The sequence below is a fragment of the Acanthochromis polyacanthus genome, chromosome 20 (assembly GCF_021347895.1).
Source record: "Acanthochromis polyacanthus isolate Apoly-LR-REF ecotype Palm Island chromosome 20, KAUST_Apoly_ChrSc, whole genome shotgun sequence".
Taxonomy (NCBI): Eukaryota; Metazoa; Chordata; class Actinopteri; family Pomacentridae; genus Acanthochromis; species Acanthochromis polyacanthus.
In genome coordinates this window covers 6,600,212-6,617,984 of record NC_067132.1, presented here as the reverse complement: position 1 = coordinate 6,617,984, position 17,773 = coordinate 6,600,212, and the positions used below count along the sequence as shown (strand labels likewise).

Genomic DNA, 17,773 nt, shown 5'->3' with positions numbered 1-17,773 from the left:
AGCAATCCGATCTCTCTTCCAAAGGGAACTTTCTACAAGACCCCATGTTATATTGTATTGGAGAAAATTTGTCCAGGATATTGACTAGGCTAAAGTATGGATTTTACCCCACAAATATTTTGTCACTCATAAAGTTAAAGAAATTTTATTTAAGATTATTCATAAATTTTACCTTGTAAAACACTTTCTAACCAAATTTATAAAAGACATAGATGCTAATTGTTCGTTTTGTGGTTTACAGCCAGAAACTCTGACTCATCTCTTTTGGAGTTGTGCAATGACTCAAAGATTTTGGAAAGATGTAACTAACTTTATTGGTGCCAAAATATGTGTCAACTATAAAATGTATTACAGGCATGTTGTACTGGGATATCTTGAACAGAAACTTATGAGCTCTGAGAAAATATATATTGTGAACCGTATTATACTCTTAGCAAAATACTTCATTCATAAATATAAATTTGGAAATAAGGAACCTCTATTTTATGTCTTTCGAAAAGAAATTGATATGTATTTTGAATGTATTGAATTCTGTACTAATAGTAAGGCTGCAAAAACACTAGAAATATGGTCTCAATTGATGTCATTGTAATGAAATACATTTGTTGTTTGTTTTTGTTTTGTTTTCTACTTTACCCCCTGGCAGTATTGTTGGATGAAAATAGAATCTTTTCAATAAAAAAAAAAAAGAAAAAAAAAGTTCAGCCGCCATTTTGACTGCGAAACAGTGGCGATATCTGTATTGTTCATAAAAATATGGACAGAAATACAGTGAATATGAAACGCGCAGCGCCACCATGCGCCGCATGCACGCGCACGAAGACGAGCTATTTGTGGATTATTTACTTATTTCAAGACATGTTTTGGACAAACTATTATACTGGCTTGTTTTGTCTGGATGCCTAAGCTTGGATTCTGGCCGGTTTTTGTGGATTATTTTCATCTGTGATCAGTTTATAAGCCTTCAAAGGTGAGTTCTGCTGTTTGCTGATTTGTTGTTTTGTTGGGAGAAATGTGTTTATATTACCCGCTGTGGTAATCACATCTGAAAGTGGTTTATACCGGCGGATTCATGAGAATCTAAGCTTTCCATGGGTGTATAGTGTTTCTATCATCGAGTTTGCAGCTTCGGACATTTAATAAAATGCTTATGCAGATCTCAAAAGTGTCCCACGGGCAGGACACTGAAGCACAATGGGTGATGAAATTATATAAAATTTTTTGGGACACCCTGTATTTTGTCCTGTTTTATAAACACCAATTTGAGCTTTAGTATTTTTCTAAGACTTGTCTGTGTCATTTTGCCTCCCTATAAAGCACATTGTAACTTTGAAAAAACTATGTTGCACGCACCAGTTTTACAAACTTTGTGATATAATATAATCCTTGAAATTGGTCAGCTATGTCTCCACATCTTCATTTTTGAGTCACAACCCCACCGTACACCCCACCTTGGCGTGCGCCATGTCCCGACGTCGTGGGTGTGTGAGGACCTGTTAATTGTTAACTTTTTCCTCAAAGTTACAAAAGAACCCACGCATGCTGCATTTCTATTTTTGTTCAGTGTTTATTGGGCAATACATATTATTTCTGTTATGCAGGCAGATCTCCAATTCCCACTCAAGCCTGTCAATTACAAAGGGACCTGTTTTATGCCTTTTTCAAGAAGTAGTAGCAGGTGTAGGTTTAGATGAGGGGAGGAACCATGCTGAAGCTGGGAAATTAAAACAGCAATGCACATGTTGCAGTAGGGAAGGTTGGATGCCGCTACCAACAGCTCAGACAACAAACTAATCCCAGTTTTGCTCTGGTCTCCTCTAAATTACTGAAACAATAATGTGTCACATAATATATCATGCTCACATCCATGTGTGACACATACAACGTCATTGAAACCAGTACATGCTAGAGGCGAGCTAACAAACAGGTCTGAACGAGTTTCAGCAAAATACCAAAACATAGCCCCTGATCTTTTTGGAGTTGTGTTGGTAGAGAGCTGACTCCAGTGTCTGGTCATAAAAGGTCATTATGTGGGGTTTGTAACGACTGTGGGGAAATTGCTTTCAGGGCCCATTGTGCATCATGCGATGAACACCGAAAATATTGAAAAGCAATTACACCACTACATCAAAATCAATTCAAAGCCAAGTGCCGTTCTTGGAGACTTGGTTTTGACAGTCCAGACACAGTCTCCACAACTGAATCCATGAAAGAGCGACAAGCTATATAGTGAATGTGGACGTAGGTTCTGTGTGACCTGATTAGGACCCAGAGTTTGGACTGGAAGTGAAAATAACATTAACCAGAGGACAAACAGAAAATGCAACTAATAAGAAAAGGGTGGGTTACATAAGGTCAGTGCAACCTCTGGTCTGAGGCACAACATGGAATGTCAAAGCAACATTCATCAGATGTACATCTACCACTGCCATGGGAAACATCAAAATATAGGAAGAAGAAATCACCATACTGACATGAAATGAGGCACCAAGAGCCAATAACAGTGAGCATGCAGAAATACCAAAACAGCTTTAGTTCACATCAAACACACACACAAATCACCTCACATACACGTCACATACACACACACACATGTTTGTACTTCTATCTTAGTGAGGACATCCATAGGCGTAATGCATTTCCTAGAGCCTTACCCTAACCTTAACCATCACAACTGATGGCCTAAACTTAATCCTTACCCTAACCCTAACCAAACCTCAATTCATACCTGTTCTCTAAAAACAAGTCTTCACCCTCAAACATGGCTGTTTCAAAGTGAGGACCGGCCAAAATGTCCTCACTTTGATAGTTAAATGCAGAAAATGGTTCTCACAATGTAGCACACACACACACACACATACACACACACACACACACACACACACACACACACACACACACACACACACACACACACACCCTAAGGCTGAGGGCTTAGGATGTGTTCTTCTGTGTCCATACCAGCTGGCAATCAATTCAACAGGGTGAGAAGGGAGGCTGAAGTCCATGTCTTTACCTAAAACACCAGAGGACAACTCAGAAGTGAAGGAAGATCTCACAGGTCCCACAGGACAAGTGTCCATCTTCAACATCAGAAATACCCATCAAGACGGTCCTCTTCAAACTACCTTAAATCAACCTGTGGTTTTGGCCAAACTTATCTTTAACTTTTTAATGTTTTCAAGCCTAAAAATCAACTAAGGTATTTAATCCAACAAACATTCAGTCACTACTTATGACCGATGCTGAAAGTTGTGTCAAAGTACATCCTTCTTCAATGTTCCAGTCACGCTGACTTGGAAATACCGTTCATCCCCTTCACCCTCCTTCACCCTCCTTCATCACCTTCAGTATCTTCCATTGGCAGGTCAAAGTTCAAAAGCAGGGAAACAGGAGGCTTCAGGCTTTCCCATCTCTGACAGGTAGTGGATGGTCCCGGCCATGCCTGAGAAGAGGAACAACGGTTGCTGACAATTACACATTTGACTGTCTGTTGCTTTTAACATTGTTTTCTGCTATCTCAAGGAACCAGAGATCTTATAAGAGATAAACTGTTGTGAAAACATTTATAGACTAAGAAAATAAGACAATTCAGCTTCATTTATAAAGCACCAATTCACAACATCTAATTGCAAGATCGGGATCTTATAGAATTATAACACGAGAAGAAGGATTACCTTTGAGCAAACTCTATATAGCAGGTACACAGACTGGAGAGAGAATTCATTTACATAGGCAAGGTAATTATAGTTGAATTATTTCAACGTACAGGTCATGCTAATGTCGCACCTTCGTTTTGGTTTCATATTTGTATCTGAGTGAGCAATGAAGCTCACAGGTCTTCATTGCTCACAGTGAGCAAATGCTCATTTCTTGCAAATGCAAGAAATGAGCATTTGCTCACATTTGTTCTCTGAGTTTGTCCCCAGACAGGACAGAAACAGAGATGTGGTTAGTATTAGTGCTGATTCATTTTGTTTTGTAACAACAGGCCTGTTCTTGTTGAAGGTGCTGTACTTGAGTCTGAGGAGTAGAGGTTTGTTCAATGTCTTTATCTGCCAAGCACACAGACATGAACATAACTACCTTGCTGTTTACCTCTGTTGTCAGTCATTGATTGTCATATTTGTGAGGCAGTATATATCTATATTTTATTGAGATTTTTTAAAAACCTACTAAACATATAGACAGAAGTTTGTCTAATTGGCAGCATTCATGAATAATTAACAACAGAGTTTCGAATGACTACAGTAAATATTTGTAGGGTAAGTAACTTGGTTACTAAAAGAAACTGTATATAGATGCATTTTGTGGAAAAATGACAAACCAACAACTGCTTTTGGCTCTGTTATTTACGTCACCTTCTCCTTGCAGGTGTGTAGTAAACGCAGAACAGAGATGGTGAGCTTGAAAACATGGAGTGGACAGCACAGTCCCCAGACTTAAACCCCATGGACCTGGTTTGGGATGAACTGGTCAAAACAAAGCTAAGCAACCTACAAATGTCACACATTTATGGAAATTTCTGCAGCAGAGTTGGAAATAACTTTCTGAAGACTATTTGATTTCCATTGGGGAAAAAAATGCCACAAGTGTGTTCAGCTGTTAAATCTGCCAAAGGTGGCTACTTTGATGAGAGAAAAGTTTAGAATACATTTTAGTTTCTAAATTGACTTTTTTTTAAAAAAAAAAACTTCAGTTGTTTATTTGTGCTATGCTCTCATTTCAGAGTATAATGAGACATTTACATGCACAATTTCCAATAAAAAAATGAAAAAAATTGGTGTGTTTGACCGGTAGTGTGTATATATTAATAATAATAATAATAATAATAATAATAATTAATAATACATTTATTTATAAGCACCTTTCTTGAAACCCAAGGACAATTTACAAAGAAAAACAAATACAACAGAACAAATACATACAAGTATATATAAAGGAAAAGGGCATTTAGAGAGAGCAGGCAGTCTTGAACAGGTGGATCTTGGTTCTGAACCAGTTGAAGATTATGGAGGGATTTGTGAGGGAGACCGAAGACATGACAGTTTCAGGAATCAATGTGCGAAGTGACTAGGCTGTGAACAAGGACAGAGGTAGCATGGTGGGGCAGAGAAAACTGATGTTGCAGATACAGCGGGGAAAATAAGTATTGAATGCGTCAACTTTTTTCTCATCACATTTATTTCCAAAGATGCAATTCAAACTAAATTTCTACCAGACATTGATATTAACTCAAATAATCCACACATGAAAAGAAATCATGACATTCAAGTCCATGAATAATGATTATGTGGAATTAAGTACAATACAGGAAAAAAGTATTGAACACACCATGGAAAGGCTGTATACTTTGGCAAGGAATTGCACCATACCACCTGAAATCTGTCAGTAATTATTACTTGAACTTCCAATTAGTGCAAACCAACATCAGCTGGGCTAGAGCAAATTGATGGTCCTACAAAAAAGGTCGTTTTTTTCACCAAGCAGTTAAATACGACACACCTCATGATGGGTAAAGGCAAAGAGCTCTCTGAAGACATTCGCAACCTGATTGTTGCTCAACATCAGAATGGAACTGGTTACAGACTTATATCAAAGCACCTGAATATTCCAGTCAGCACCGTTGGGGCCATTATTCGCAAGTGGAAGAAGCACCACCTTACCATCAACAGGCTACGCACAGGAGCTGCTTGCAAGATTTCTGACCAGGGAGTCAAAGATAGTCAGAAGAGTACTGAACGAGCCGAGGACCACCCTGAAAGTGCTCCAGAAAGACTTGGAGGCAGCAGGTACAATTGTTACAGAGAAAACAATAGGCAATGCACTCCACCGCCATGGCCTCTGTGGACGCTCAGCCAGCAAGACTCCATTCCTCAAAAAAAGGCATGTTGAAGCTCGTTTAAAGTCTGCTAAACAGCATCTTGACAAGCCTGTAGAATACTGGGAGAATGTTGTCTGATCACATGAGACCAAAATTGAACTTTTCGGCTGTCATACTACATACTATGTTTGGAGGAGAAATGGCACTGCACATCACCCAAAAAACACTATTCCAACAGTGAAGTTTGGAGGTGGAAGCATCATGCCATGGGGTTGTTTCTCATCTCATGGTATTGGCAAACTTCATATAATTGACGGAGCAATGAAGGGAGCCATGTATCTGGAAATTCTTGATATGAATCTGCTGCCATCCACCAGGATGATGAAGATGACACGTGGCTGGACCTTCCAGCAGGACAACGATCCAAAGCACACGGCAAAGTTGACTCTCAAATGGTTTCAAAAAAAGAAAATCAATCTGTTAGAATGGCCTAGTCAATCACCTGACTTAAATCCAATTGAACATTTGTGGAAAGAACTAAAGAAAAGGGTTCACCAGAGGGCACCAAGGAATATTCAAGATTTAAAGACAATCTGTGCAGAGGAATGGGCCAAAATTATACCTGAGCAGTGTGGGACATTAGTTAAAACATACAAGAAGCGTCTGGAAGCTGTCATTGCAAACGAAGGCTTCTCCACTAAGTATTAGATGAGTCTCAGTTAGCGTGTTCAATACTTTTTTCCTGTGTTATCGCACTTAATTCCACATAATCATTATTTATGGACCTGAACGTTGTGATTTCTTTTCATGTGTGGATTATTTGAGTTAATGCCAATGTCTGGTAGAAATTTAGTTTGAATTGCATCTTTGGAAATAAATGTGATGAGAAAAAAGTTGACGCGTTCAATACTTATTTTCCCCACTGTATGTAAATTTGAAGACCAGGTGACGTTATTGATATGAGATTGGAAGGAAAGTGAGGAATCGAGAATGACACCCAGACTCTTAAAACAGAGATTTTCTGACTGGCACAAAACTTACACTATCCAAAATTGACAGTTTTTCCTACCCCTCGAGTTGTCACTGTTTATATATGGTTATTTGGCAGCAATTCACTACTCTATCACGCTTAATAATGAACCAGAGACCTAAACCTACACACCTATACAGCTCATTCGAAAGTCATAGCCTCTCACACTCAGACCGGAAAGCTCAGAAACCAGTTTTATTTGTTAGTGGTACTACATTGCAAGACTACTACATTGTAGTAGTCTTGCAGCTAGCATTAGCATTTAGAGTTAGCACTAGCTGGTTTGAAGAGTCTATATGTATGCTTTCTTTGTCACTTTTTAGCAGTTGGCACTAGGTATTTAGCATCTTGCACTACCAAACTGGTAGCATTGACACCTGAAGCCCTAAACGGGCCTGGGTCAGTTGAACGTGGCAGTGCGATTGTGTAGGAACAGTGTGAACCCACCGCCTAGCCTCCTGGAGGTGTTGTTGGACTAAATAGGTGAAAAAACGTTGAAGGGAGGTTTCCACCTGATGACCCCCAGAGATGTGTTAGGAATCACTGCCTGCTAGTGTGTATAGTGATAGGTCAGGGACTCTAGGTCCTTCATCTTTTTGTTTGGAGCACAAGTATCTTGTGCTTAAATTAACTTCATCAGTTTGGAGGTAAGCTGAATAAACAAATATTTGGTACCTTCGAAAAGAGAATATGGTCTGTCTGGGATACGACAGCCGTGGGTCCCATAGTCCAAGCACCACTCAGCAAACTGGGGAAAGGTAATAACAAAGTTATGTCAAAAGCCATTCAGTTATCTGAAGAGTGCAAGATTAAAGGCAAGAGGGGAAAAAAAAACATATATATATCATATATCATATACTCATATATCAAGTAGAAACATGATTAAATCATTGCCACTAAGCAGCACATTCAATGCATATAAAACATTATTTTTCTTGAAAGCTGAGGGCTTGGCTTAACCATTTTTCAATATTGTTTCTAATGTAACTTGACACTCACCTGATCTACAGATGAAATTTTAGTGACGACTTGTATGAAATATGATGCTATGCTCGATCACAGATCATTAAGGCCATTGGTTGCTATGACCACTGATGTTCCATGGAGGTGATCACTGCTCACTAAATAAAGGTTGGATGGATGTTCTAGTGCAACAGTCACTTGTGTAATGACAGAAGCATCCACACTCTCTAATCTGTGTTATACAGATTTATTGTTTGTTTGTGGGACGGGTCCTGTAATATAGGCATAAGAACTGGATAAGTCATGTTGTAAAACAGTACCAATACCAGTAGACCATGTGACCACATTAACAAAATATTACATCCCCCCTTGACAACAAATTTCTGCTCTGTAATGCAAAACTTGTCATATTTATGGGGGGTAACGTCACCAAAATCAACTGTGATCTAACCCTGAAGATTGTGCAAAAATTTGGCTGGATTCAGCAGGTATTCATTTTATTTCAGGAGCCAACTCCGCCATATTCATATTCTGCACCTTCAACAAGTTTTAGTTTTTTATTTGGAGAACCTTGGTTTTACCTTGCAGGCACGGTACAGGTATTTCTTCTCTTGGGTGAGCTTGTAAAGGGACAAGAAGGCGTAACCATTGCCAGCAGTGCCATGGCAGATACCATAACCTTTTCTGAGCAGGCCCCGTTGCCAGATGACCTCAGCACATTCTGCAGCCTCCTTCAAGTACTTCTCCTCTTTAAACACCTTTAAAGACACAGATGAAGTCACATGAATGGTCAATCTTGGGACCAGGTAGCTCAGAAGAGCCACTTTTAATAAAGCAAAATAACTTGTGGGCAACTATCATTTCAAATTCATGGCAGCATCAGCACTCTGAAAATTCTTAATGTGAAATAACTGCAAAAGATCATAGATGATAGTATCAATAATTAAGTTTTTGTAATAATGTGACTATGTAACCAGTGTCTTTATATTCACAGGGCAGACACTGAATGCCAGCCCAAAACATGAGCTTCAACCCAAAGCAACCAATCAGAATGACACCATAATCTCTATCATCCATCCATTGACTTTATCCTCTGCAGGGTATCTGGGGGGCTGGAGTCTATCCCAGCTGATTTAGGACTACACAGAGACACAGACAACCAAGCACACTCACATTCACACCTAGAGACAATTTAGAATCACCAGTTAACCTCAGCATGTCTTTGGACTGTGGGAAGAAGCCAGAGAATCCAGTCAGAGAGAACACAACAGGCTGGGGCACATACCAGGGATCTGCTAGCTGTGAGGCAACAGTGCTAACCTCCATGTACCTTTTCAGCTATATAACACAAAAAACATCTTCCTGACAGGCTGGTTCGTGTGGTCCATCTCTCCTTGGACAAGAGAGAGGGTTGAGCCTACATTAAGGGCTAAATGTTCCCACATGCCCAGGCCTCATTAGTAGGTAATAAATCTAATACAGTCAACAGTGATGCTACTGCATTTCATAACCTAGTTGAAAGATGATCTATCAGACATATATGAAGCTGATGAGACACACTGTGAACACAGTCAAAACCTGACGGTTTTCTTGATTAGATGTGATTATATAAAGCAGTCTCCTACAGCTGTGTGATGTCCCAAGCGCCTTCAAGCAGGAAATAAAGCTTTGAAAAGCAGTGTCCTGTGTTCCTGTGTACATGCTCCAGCAGAGCTGCTGTGTAATGCACAGCAAAACAAAAGACAGGCAACAAAGTGTATACAGGTTCCACCTTCTGTCTCTCCACCATCTCCAATTTTTAGCTGTAATATAGAAACCTCTGTTGATGAAAGCTTGTCTTCTCTCAGTCAACAGAGAAAAGCCTTTAGTCCTACAAATCTGTGCTTGAACAGTTTACTGTGACACATCTGCTGTTTACAGCATAGTACACTTCGAACTAGACAATTTTATAAGTGGGTGCTGTGTTTTCACAAAGGAGTCATCATGCTGCATCCTTAGTTTCAAAATTCTCCATATGCAGAAGCATCAACTCTTTATTATATGCTGTGTTACTTTCAGATCGGATGTGGCAGTGCTACACACGTGGACAAAATTGTTGGTACCCCTCAGTTAAAGAAGGAAAAACCCACAATTCTCACTGAAATCACTTGAAACTCACAAAAGTAACAATAAATAAAAATGTATTGAAAATTAAATAATCAAAAACAGCCATTACTTTTGAATTGTTGATTAACATAATTATTTTAAAAAACAAACTAATGAAACAGGCCTGGACAAAAATGATGGTACCTCTATAAAAGATTGAAAACTATTTGACCAGAGTGACATGATTAACTCAGGTGTGTCATTTAATTGACATCACAGGTGTTTCCAAACTCATAATCAGTCAGTCTGCCTATTTAAAGGGAGACAAGTAGTCACCCTGCTGTTTGGTGAAAAGGTGTGTACCACACTGAACATGGACAACAGAAAGCGAAGGAGAGAATTGTCCCAGGACATCCAAAAAAAAATGATAGACAAACATCTTAAAGGTAAAGGCTATAAGACCATCTCTAAACAGCTTGAAGTTCCTGTGACAACAGTGGCTCATATTATTCAGAAGTTCAAGACCCACGGGACAGTAGCCAACCTCCCTGGACGTGGCCGCAAGAGGAAAACTGATGACAAATTGAAGAGACGGATCGTTCGAATTGTATCCAAAGAGCCCAGAGCAACCTCCAAAGAAATTAAAGGTGAACTCCAAGGCCAAGGTACATCAGTGTCAGATCGCACCATTCGTCGTTGTTTGAGCCAAAGCGGACTTCATGGGAGACGACCAAGGAGGACACCACTGCTGAAAAAAACTCATAAAAAAGCGAGACTGGAATTTGCAAAAATGCATGTTGACAAGCCACAAAGCTTCTGGGAGAATGTCCTTTGGACAGATGAGACCAAACTGGAGCTTTTTGGTAAGGCACATCAACTCTATGTTCATAGACTCAAAAACCAAGCATACGAAGAAAAGAACACTGTCCCTACGGTGAAACATGGAGGAGGCTCAGTAATGTTTTGGGGCTGCTTTGCTGCATCTGGCACAGGGTGTCTTGAAAGTGTGCAAGGTACGATGAAATCTGAAGACTATCAAGGCATTCTGGAGAGAAATGTGCTGCCTAGTGTCAGAAAGCTTGGTCTCAGTCGCAGGTCATGGGTCTTCCAACAGGACAACCATCCAAAACACACAGCCAAAAACACCCAAGAATGGCTGAGAGAAAAGCGTTGGACTATTCTAAAGTGGCCTTCTATGAGCCCAGATCTGAATCCCATTGAACATATGTGGAAGGAGCTGAAACATGCCATTTGGAGAAGACACCCATCAAACCTGAGACAACTGGAGCTGTTTGCTCATGAGGAGTGGGCCAAAATACCTGTTGACAGCGGCAGAACGCTCATTGACAAATACAGAAATCGTTTAATTGCAGTGATTGCCTCAAAAGGTTGTGCAACAAAATATTAAGTTATGGGTACCATCATTTTTGTCCAGCCCTATTTCATTAGTTTGTTTTTTTAAATAATTATGTTAATCAATAATTCAAAAGTGATGGCTGATTTTGATTATTTAATTTTCAATAAATTTTTATTTATTTTTACTTTTGTGAGTTTCAAGTGATTTCAGTGAGAATTGTGGGTTTTTCCTTCTTTAACTGAGGGGTACCAACAATTTTGTCCACGTGTGTATGTATTTTGACCAGAAGGCAGCAGGGCACTATTCAACTATTGTGGCTACCAGCTACGTTCAGTTGTATGAAGAATTTGATTCTGACATACTGACTCTAATCTCATCATACAAAGAAAACAGTCAGCAAGCTTAAAACAGTGAACAACTATTATGAAAATTGTTTAGCTCGCATAAAGCTCCATAACCATTTTGGTTAACTGGTAAGTGGTGAATAATTAATGGCACTCTTAAGATCAGTCCAAATCAGAATAAAATGGTTTGTACATAAGTGTCTCAACCAATACTTTACCAATATTTCACCATCAACTCTTTATTAGAAATATCTTGGGATTGAGCCTTCATGTAACAAAAAGACTGTCATGGAAAACAATATTGTACCCCCCTAAACAACAAAAAAAACAAAAGAAGTCAATGTTTTCATAGAGCTGTAGCATAATCTATTGCAGTGCCCAGCTGTCTGATATTTCGAAATATGAATGCAACTAGTAAATAGGTTAGGGGTAATAAATACATTAAAAAATATTTTAATTACAAAAAAAGACAGTATGATGTAGCCTTGAAGTACTCAAAACAAGCCATAACGCATTTTTAACTCACACATCGAGTTTCATTGTAAGGACTTTTTTGTTGTAATTGCTGTGCCTCTGGCAAGCTTTGGATATTGTATGTGGGTCTACTTCGTAGCTGTCTCTCCTACCCAAAGCGTTCCTCATGCTGATGTGACAGGCCCATGAAGGAAACCACACAGGCTGTTGCACACAGCACAATCACACACTGCTTTATGTTGACAGGCTTAACAGTGCTGTTAAGCTAACATTATTAGCAGCACCTAGCTTAAATTATGAACCATTGTTATATTAGCCTGAACACGTTAAGTTAGCCTCTGTTAACGTGTGTGGATTACTCCTGCAGTGCAGATGTAGCTGTTACTGTTCGCAGACAGTAACAGCAACATATCAGGATGTGAACATCATGATGACATGTTATTATAAAGTAACAACTGAGGCACTATTACAGTTTCAATTTTGTGTTCAGATCTGGATGTCTGTCATTGAGTAGTCTTGTCAGACCATCCGGCAGTTCAGATAGTGTCCCCTGAAAATACTAATAGAGGATTGATTGAACTGTTGCATTCAGGGAGGTGAGCCAGGTATTAAAATGACTAATTCATGGAAAATACTAGTGGTGCTTTACTCCACGATTCAAATCTTTGGTAAAATTTAGAATTTTTACTGTTTAGGTTGCTTTTGTTGTTGCCATAGTGAAGTGGATTGATATATATACACACCTCTTGTCAAAAGTTTTGAGACATTTTGTCATTCAAATAAATTAGAACCCGTCTCAAAACTTTTGACAGGGTGTGTGTGTGTATGTGTGTGTGTGTGTGTGTGTGTGTGTGTGTGTGTGTGTGTGTGTGTGTGTGTGTGTGTGTATGTATTCATTCATTCATTCAATAGTGGCAGGGAAGGAGAAAGCCGCATGAAATGCACAGTCAGTGGCAAGCTTCTACATGCAGTCCAGTCTAGTTGGTCAGACTAGTTGTTGAGTAGCTGGTGTTTACTTCATTTGTTCCCAATGTGACACCATTTGCATTCTTTTGGCTGTCTACAATTGGTCTTGGATCATCAACTTTAACACTGCTTTTAAAAGTCTTTTCTTTAATTAATTAGTTTTCTGAAAACATTATCCAACCTCCAATTTACTGTAAAAAATACATATAATTACAACAGCCACACGGAATACAGTGTGACCTAAAATCTTCCACTGGAAAAATAGCTAGTTATTCAAGTAGTCTTTCTGCAGCAATAAATGGCAGATTTTTTGTGTCTTCTGTTAGTAGTGGAACAGTGAGATAAGCAATCATGTCTCCCGTTGTGCTTTGTTCTGTGTGCTGTGCCAAAGAGTCACTGCATTAGTGAGAGGAATGTGCATGCCAAAATGGCAGCATAAGAACTGCCAACTGGCTTCCTAATGGAGCAAGAAAAGAACAAGTTAGCCCTACAGAGCACTACTGCAATATGTGTACACACGTGGACAAAATTGTTGGTACCCCTCAGTTAAAGAAGGAAAAACCCACAATTCTCACTGAAATCACTTGAAACTCACAAAAGTAACAATAAATAAAAATTTATTGAAAATTAAATAATCAAAATCAGCCATCACTTTTGAATTGTTGATTAACATAATTATTTAAAAAAACAAACTAATGAAATAGGGCTGGACAAAAATGATGGTACCCATAACTTAATATTTTGTTGCACAACCTTTTGAGGCAATCACTGCAATTAAACGATTTCTGTATTTGTCAATGAGCGTTCTGCAGCTGTCAACAGGTATTTTGGCCCACTCCTCATGAGCAAACAGCTCCAGTTGTCTCAGGTTTGATGGGTGTCTTCTCCAAATGGCATGTTTCAGCTCCTTCCACATATGTTCAATGGGATTCAGATCTGGGCTCATAGAAGGCCACTTTAGAATAGTCCAACGCTTTTCTCTCAGCCATTCTTGGGTGTTTTTGGCTGTGTGTTTTGGATCGTTGTCCTGTTGGAAGACCCATGACCTGCGACTGAGACCAAGCTTTCTGACACTAGGCAGCACATTTCTCTCCAGAATGCCTTGATAGTCTTCAGATTTCATCGTACCTTGCACACTTTCAAGACACCCTGTGCCAGATGCAGCAAAGCAGCCCCAAAACATTACTGAGCCTCCTCCATGTTTCACCGTAGGGACAGTGTTCTTTTCTTCGTATGCTTGGTTTTTGAGTCTATGAACATAGAGTTGATGTGCCTTACCAAAAAGCTCCAGTTTGGTCTCATCTGTCCAAAGGACATTCTCCCAGAAGCTTTGTGGCTTGTCAACATGCATTTTTGCAAATTCCAGTCTCGCTTTTTTATGAGTTTTTTTCAGCAGTGGTGTCCTCCTTGGTCGTCTCCCATGAAGTCCGCTTTGGCTCAAACAACAACGAATGGTGCGATCTGACACTGATGTACCTTGGCCTTGGAGTTCACCTTTAATTTCTTTGGAGGTTGCTCTGGGCTCTTTGGATACAATTCGAACGATCCGTCTCTTCAATTTGTCATCAATTTTCCTCTTGCGGCCACGTCCAGGGAGGTTGGCTACTGTCCCGTGGGTCTTGAACTTCTGAATAATATGAGCCACTGTTGTCACAGGAACTTCAAGCTGTTTAGAGATGGTCTTATAGCCTTTACCTTTAAGATGTTTGTCTATCATTTTTTTTTGGATGTCCTGGGACAATTCTCTCCTTCGCTTTCTGTTGTCCATGTTCAGTGTGGTACACACCTTTTCACCAAACAGCAGGGTGACTACTTGTCTCCCTTTAAATAGGCAGACTGACTGATTATGAGTTTGGAAACACCTGTGATGTCAATTAAATGACACACCTGAGTTAATCATGTCACTCTGGTCAAATAGTTTTCAATCTTTTATAGAGGTACCATCATTTTTGTCCAGGCCTGTTTCAGTAGTTTGTTTTTTTAAATAATTATGTTAATCAACAATTCAAAAGTAATGGCTGTTTTTGATTATTTAATTTTCAATAAATTTTTATTTATTGTTACTTTTGTGAGTTTCAAGTGATTTCAGTGAGAATTGTGGGTTTTTCCTTCTTTAACTGAGGGGTACCAACAATTTTGTCCACGTGTGTATGTATGTGTTTATGCACACTGCCAGGCAAGTGAAATTTGCATTTAGTCTGATTTACAATATTCACACCTCAGATTTATCAAAAACTGCTCAAATTTGCATCAGTGAAATGGTAATTTGTATGTTCAATAAAATATATAAAACTGTTTTACAATTGTTTTCATGAAAATGCCACCATGCTACATTCTGTCATGTATATACCAGTATATATTGTATATGTCCATGCACTGCAGAGCCATACCACAAGGTGCCAGTGTTGTGGTTAAGACTGACAGGTGGCTGTAATCTCTGCTCTCACACACGAAATCGCTAAACTTAACTTCACAGCACAAACACAGATCAGTCTCACCTTATGGGCCATAATAAGCATATGGATGACACCAGGAGCTCCGTGGCACCAGTGAACCAGCCTGTCACTCTCATTGCTCAGGGATGATGGAAAGTTCCCTGAACGAAACTTCTTGTGGCGGACATAGTCGATGCTGGGACGAACCAGCTCTGAAAGCATGTCTGGATGGATCTTTGCTGCAGGCTAAAGAGAGACAGAGACAGAGCTTGATTTAATTTCTAATATGCTATAATATTCTACTTAAAAAAGGACAGTAAATACTGTCCTGATTTGCCGACACTGGGGAGGAGGAGAACAAGAATTGTGGAAATTGAGTTTTACAGCTGGTAGTGACTGTAGGGACTCACAATGTAATGCAGTAACATTGTCACATTCGTAAACTTCACTTCAAACTGCTTTGCTGTGTATTTGTAGTTATTCTGAATGACTATAGTGGAAGGCTGAGTGAAAAGCCAAGCATCATAGAGAGGGGGAAGGTGTAACATTCAACAGGAAGAATGCCACTCAGTCAGACTATCCAGGGAGACACCGATGGTGTTGCATTGTGTTGTTCACATGAAATATGTGATGACCAATGGAGTAAAAAATTAAAAATTTGAGAGCTAGACAGATTAGTACAAAGCCTTGATACTGCTGGCCAGTCCTCGCTTAAAGTGGCTTTCAAAGTTGGATCATCTGTTTTAGCAGGTTTAGTAAATGGTCAGCATATGCAACAGAGCTAACTTTATGGCCCCAAATCTTGTGTCTGTTGACTAAAACAGTAATATCAGCACAGAACAGATGTCCTCTGTCAATTTGTGTTATCGACTTGCGTCCCTAATGTCCTGCTCTCCCTTTATAACGCTTGTGTAACAGTAGATAAAAACAGATGATTGAGCTTAGGTGAAAACTGATACCGATCAGAAAACACATTGATCGGCCCTAATCCTGACTTTTGAGATTAGATCAGGACTAAGGATAGACCGATACATCGGCGGGCCGATATTTGAGTTTTTTTACTTGTATTGGCATTGGCCGATAGGCGGGTGGGTTCGTGGATTTATTTTTCCCTGGCATGATTTACAAACAGGCATCCACGGGCAGCTCTGTGTTGCCAGAAGACCCTGCAGCACACATGCAGCGTCACCCCCAGTCTTGCCAACTAAGCGACTTTCTCACTAAATCTAGCGACTTTCCAAAGCGTCCTAGCGACTGTTTTTTGTCAAAAGTGACCAGCGACAAATCTAGCGACTTTTTCTGCCGTTTTGGAGACTGACAGGAAAACTCGGATCATTCTGCAGTTACTGTTTTCAACGAGCAGCAGGTGCTGCTGTGAGCTTCTCCCCCTCCCAGAGCACAGGCTGTCAGTCCAGTAACCCCACAGCAGTCCCCACAGTAAGGAAAGAGGTATGAGTTACCATTGGTAACACTTTTCACAGCAGATCCCATCCAGACTTACGGAGCGGGATATAAATGAAAATGTTTCTTCTAAAATACTAAATACTAAAATAAAACACAGCATTTAGCCTCTAGTACAAAAACATATTTTGGGTGTTTTATACTCACTTTTTGGTCTCTTCCACAACGTTATTCCTCTCTCCTACAACGTTGATTACAATTACATGCAAACTGGGAAATATGCAAATTAGGAGATGACGTCATTTAGCGGCTTCTAGCGACTTTTAGGACAGCCAACAGCGACTTTCCTTACTGAGGAGTTGGCAACACTGGTTACCCCTCCCCACTGGTAGAGTGGTGAAAGAAGCTGTTTCAGGACAACGGGAAGTTTTAAACTTTCAAAGCCTCTAACTGTTAAATTAGTTGAAATATTTCCACCCATTTTGAAATTTGAAACATGAATGCGAAGTGCATGTAATACACATGCTTGCAAATACAGTTATTAAGTTTGTGGGTCAGAAAAACGGGAATGCTGCTGAATGCTTCGCCTTTAACTGCTGACCATTGTATTTAAGGAGCTGTAGACATAGTTGTAGGTTATTATGTACTGCTGCAAACACTGGTTTAAGGAGTAAGTAATGTCAACATTGTCAATTCAGTTCCGTGGTGTTTGCAGGAGTTTAATTCAGTGAACGCCGGGCTGAGGTTAAGATGCATGTCGTGTGTGCGTGCGCGTGTGTCTCTCTCTCTCTTTCCCTCTGCCTCGTAGCAGAGCGGATATCAGAGGTCTTTAGCGTGCACTAAAAGAACTTTTATGATGAGAGAAATGTTTTATTATTGTTTTACTAATTGTGT

General features: G+C 39.7%; 1 protein-coding gene across 5 annotated transcripts in view; it reads right to left on the bottom strand.

Moving 5' to 3' along the window:
• lancl2 (LanC lantibiotic synthetase component C-like 2 (bacterial)) overlaps positions 1–17,773 on the bottom strand; it is a 105,731-nt gene that overhangs the window by 25,805 nt on the left and 62,153 nt on the right. For 3 of the 5 annotated variants that reach the window (XM_051940821.1, XM_051940822.1, XM_051940819.1), the window contains 4 exons: positions 15,542–15,724; positions 8,399–8,575; positions 7,530–7,602; positions 1,548–3,445 (listed from right to left, as the gene is read on the bottom strand). In XM_051940821.1, coding sequence (XP_051796781.1) covers positions 3,369–3,445; positions 7,530–7,602; positions 8,399–8,575; positions 15,542–15,724 — 510 coding nt within the window. In that variant the 3' untranslated portion in view covers positions 1,548–3,368. Of the gene's footprint in view, positions 1–1,547; positions 3,446–7,529; positions 7,603–8,398; positions 8,576–15,541; positions 15,725–17,773 lie in introns of those variants that run through there. The other 2 variants (XM_022208054.2, XM_051940820.1) reach the window with 2 other exon arrangements.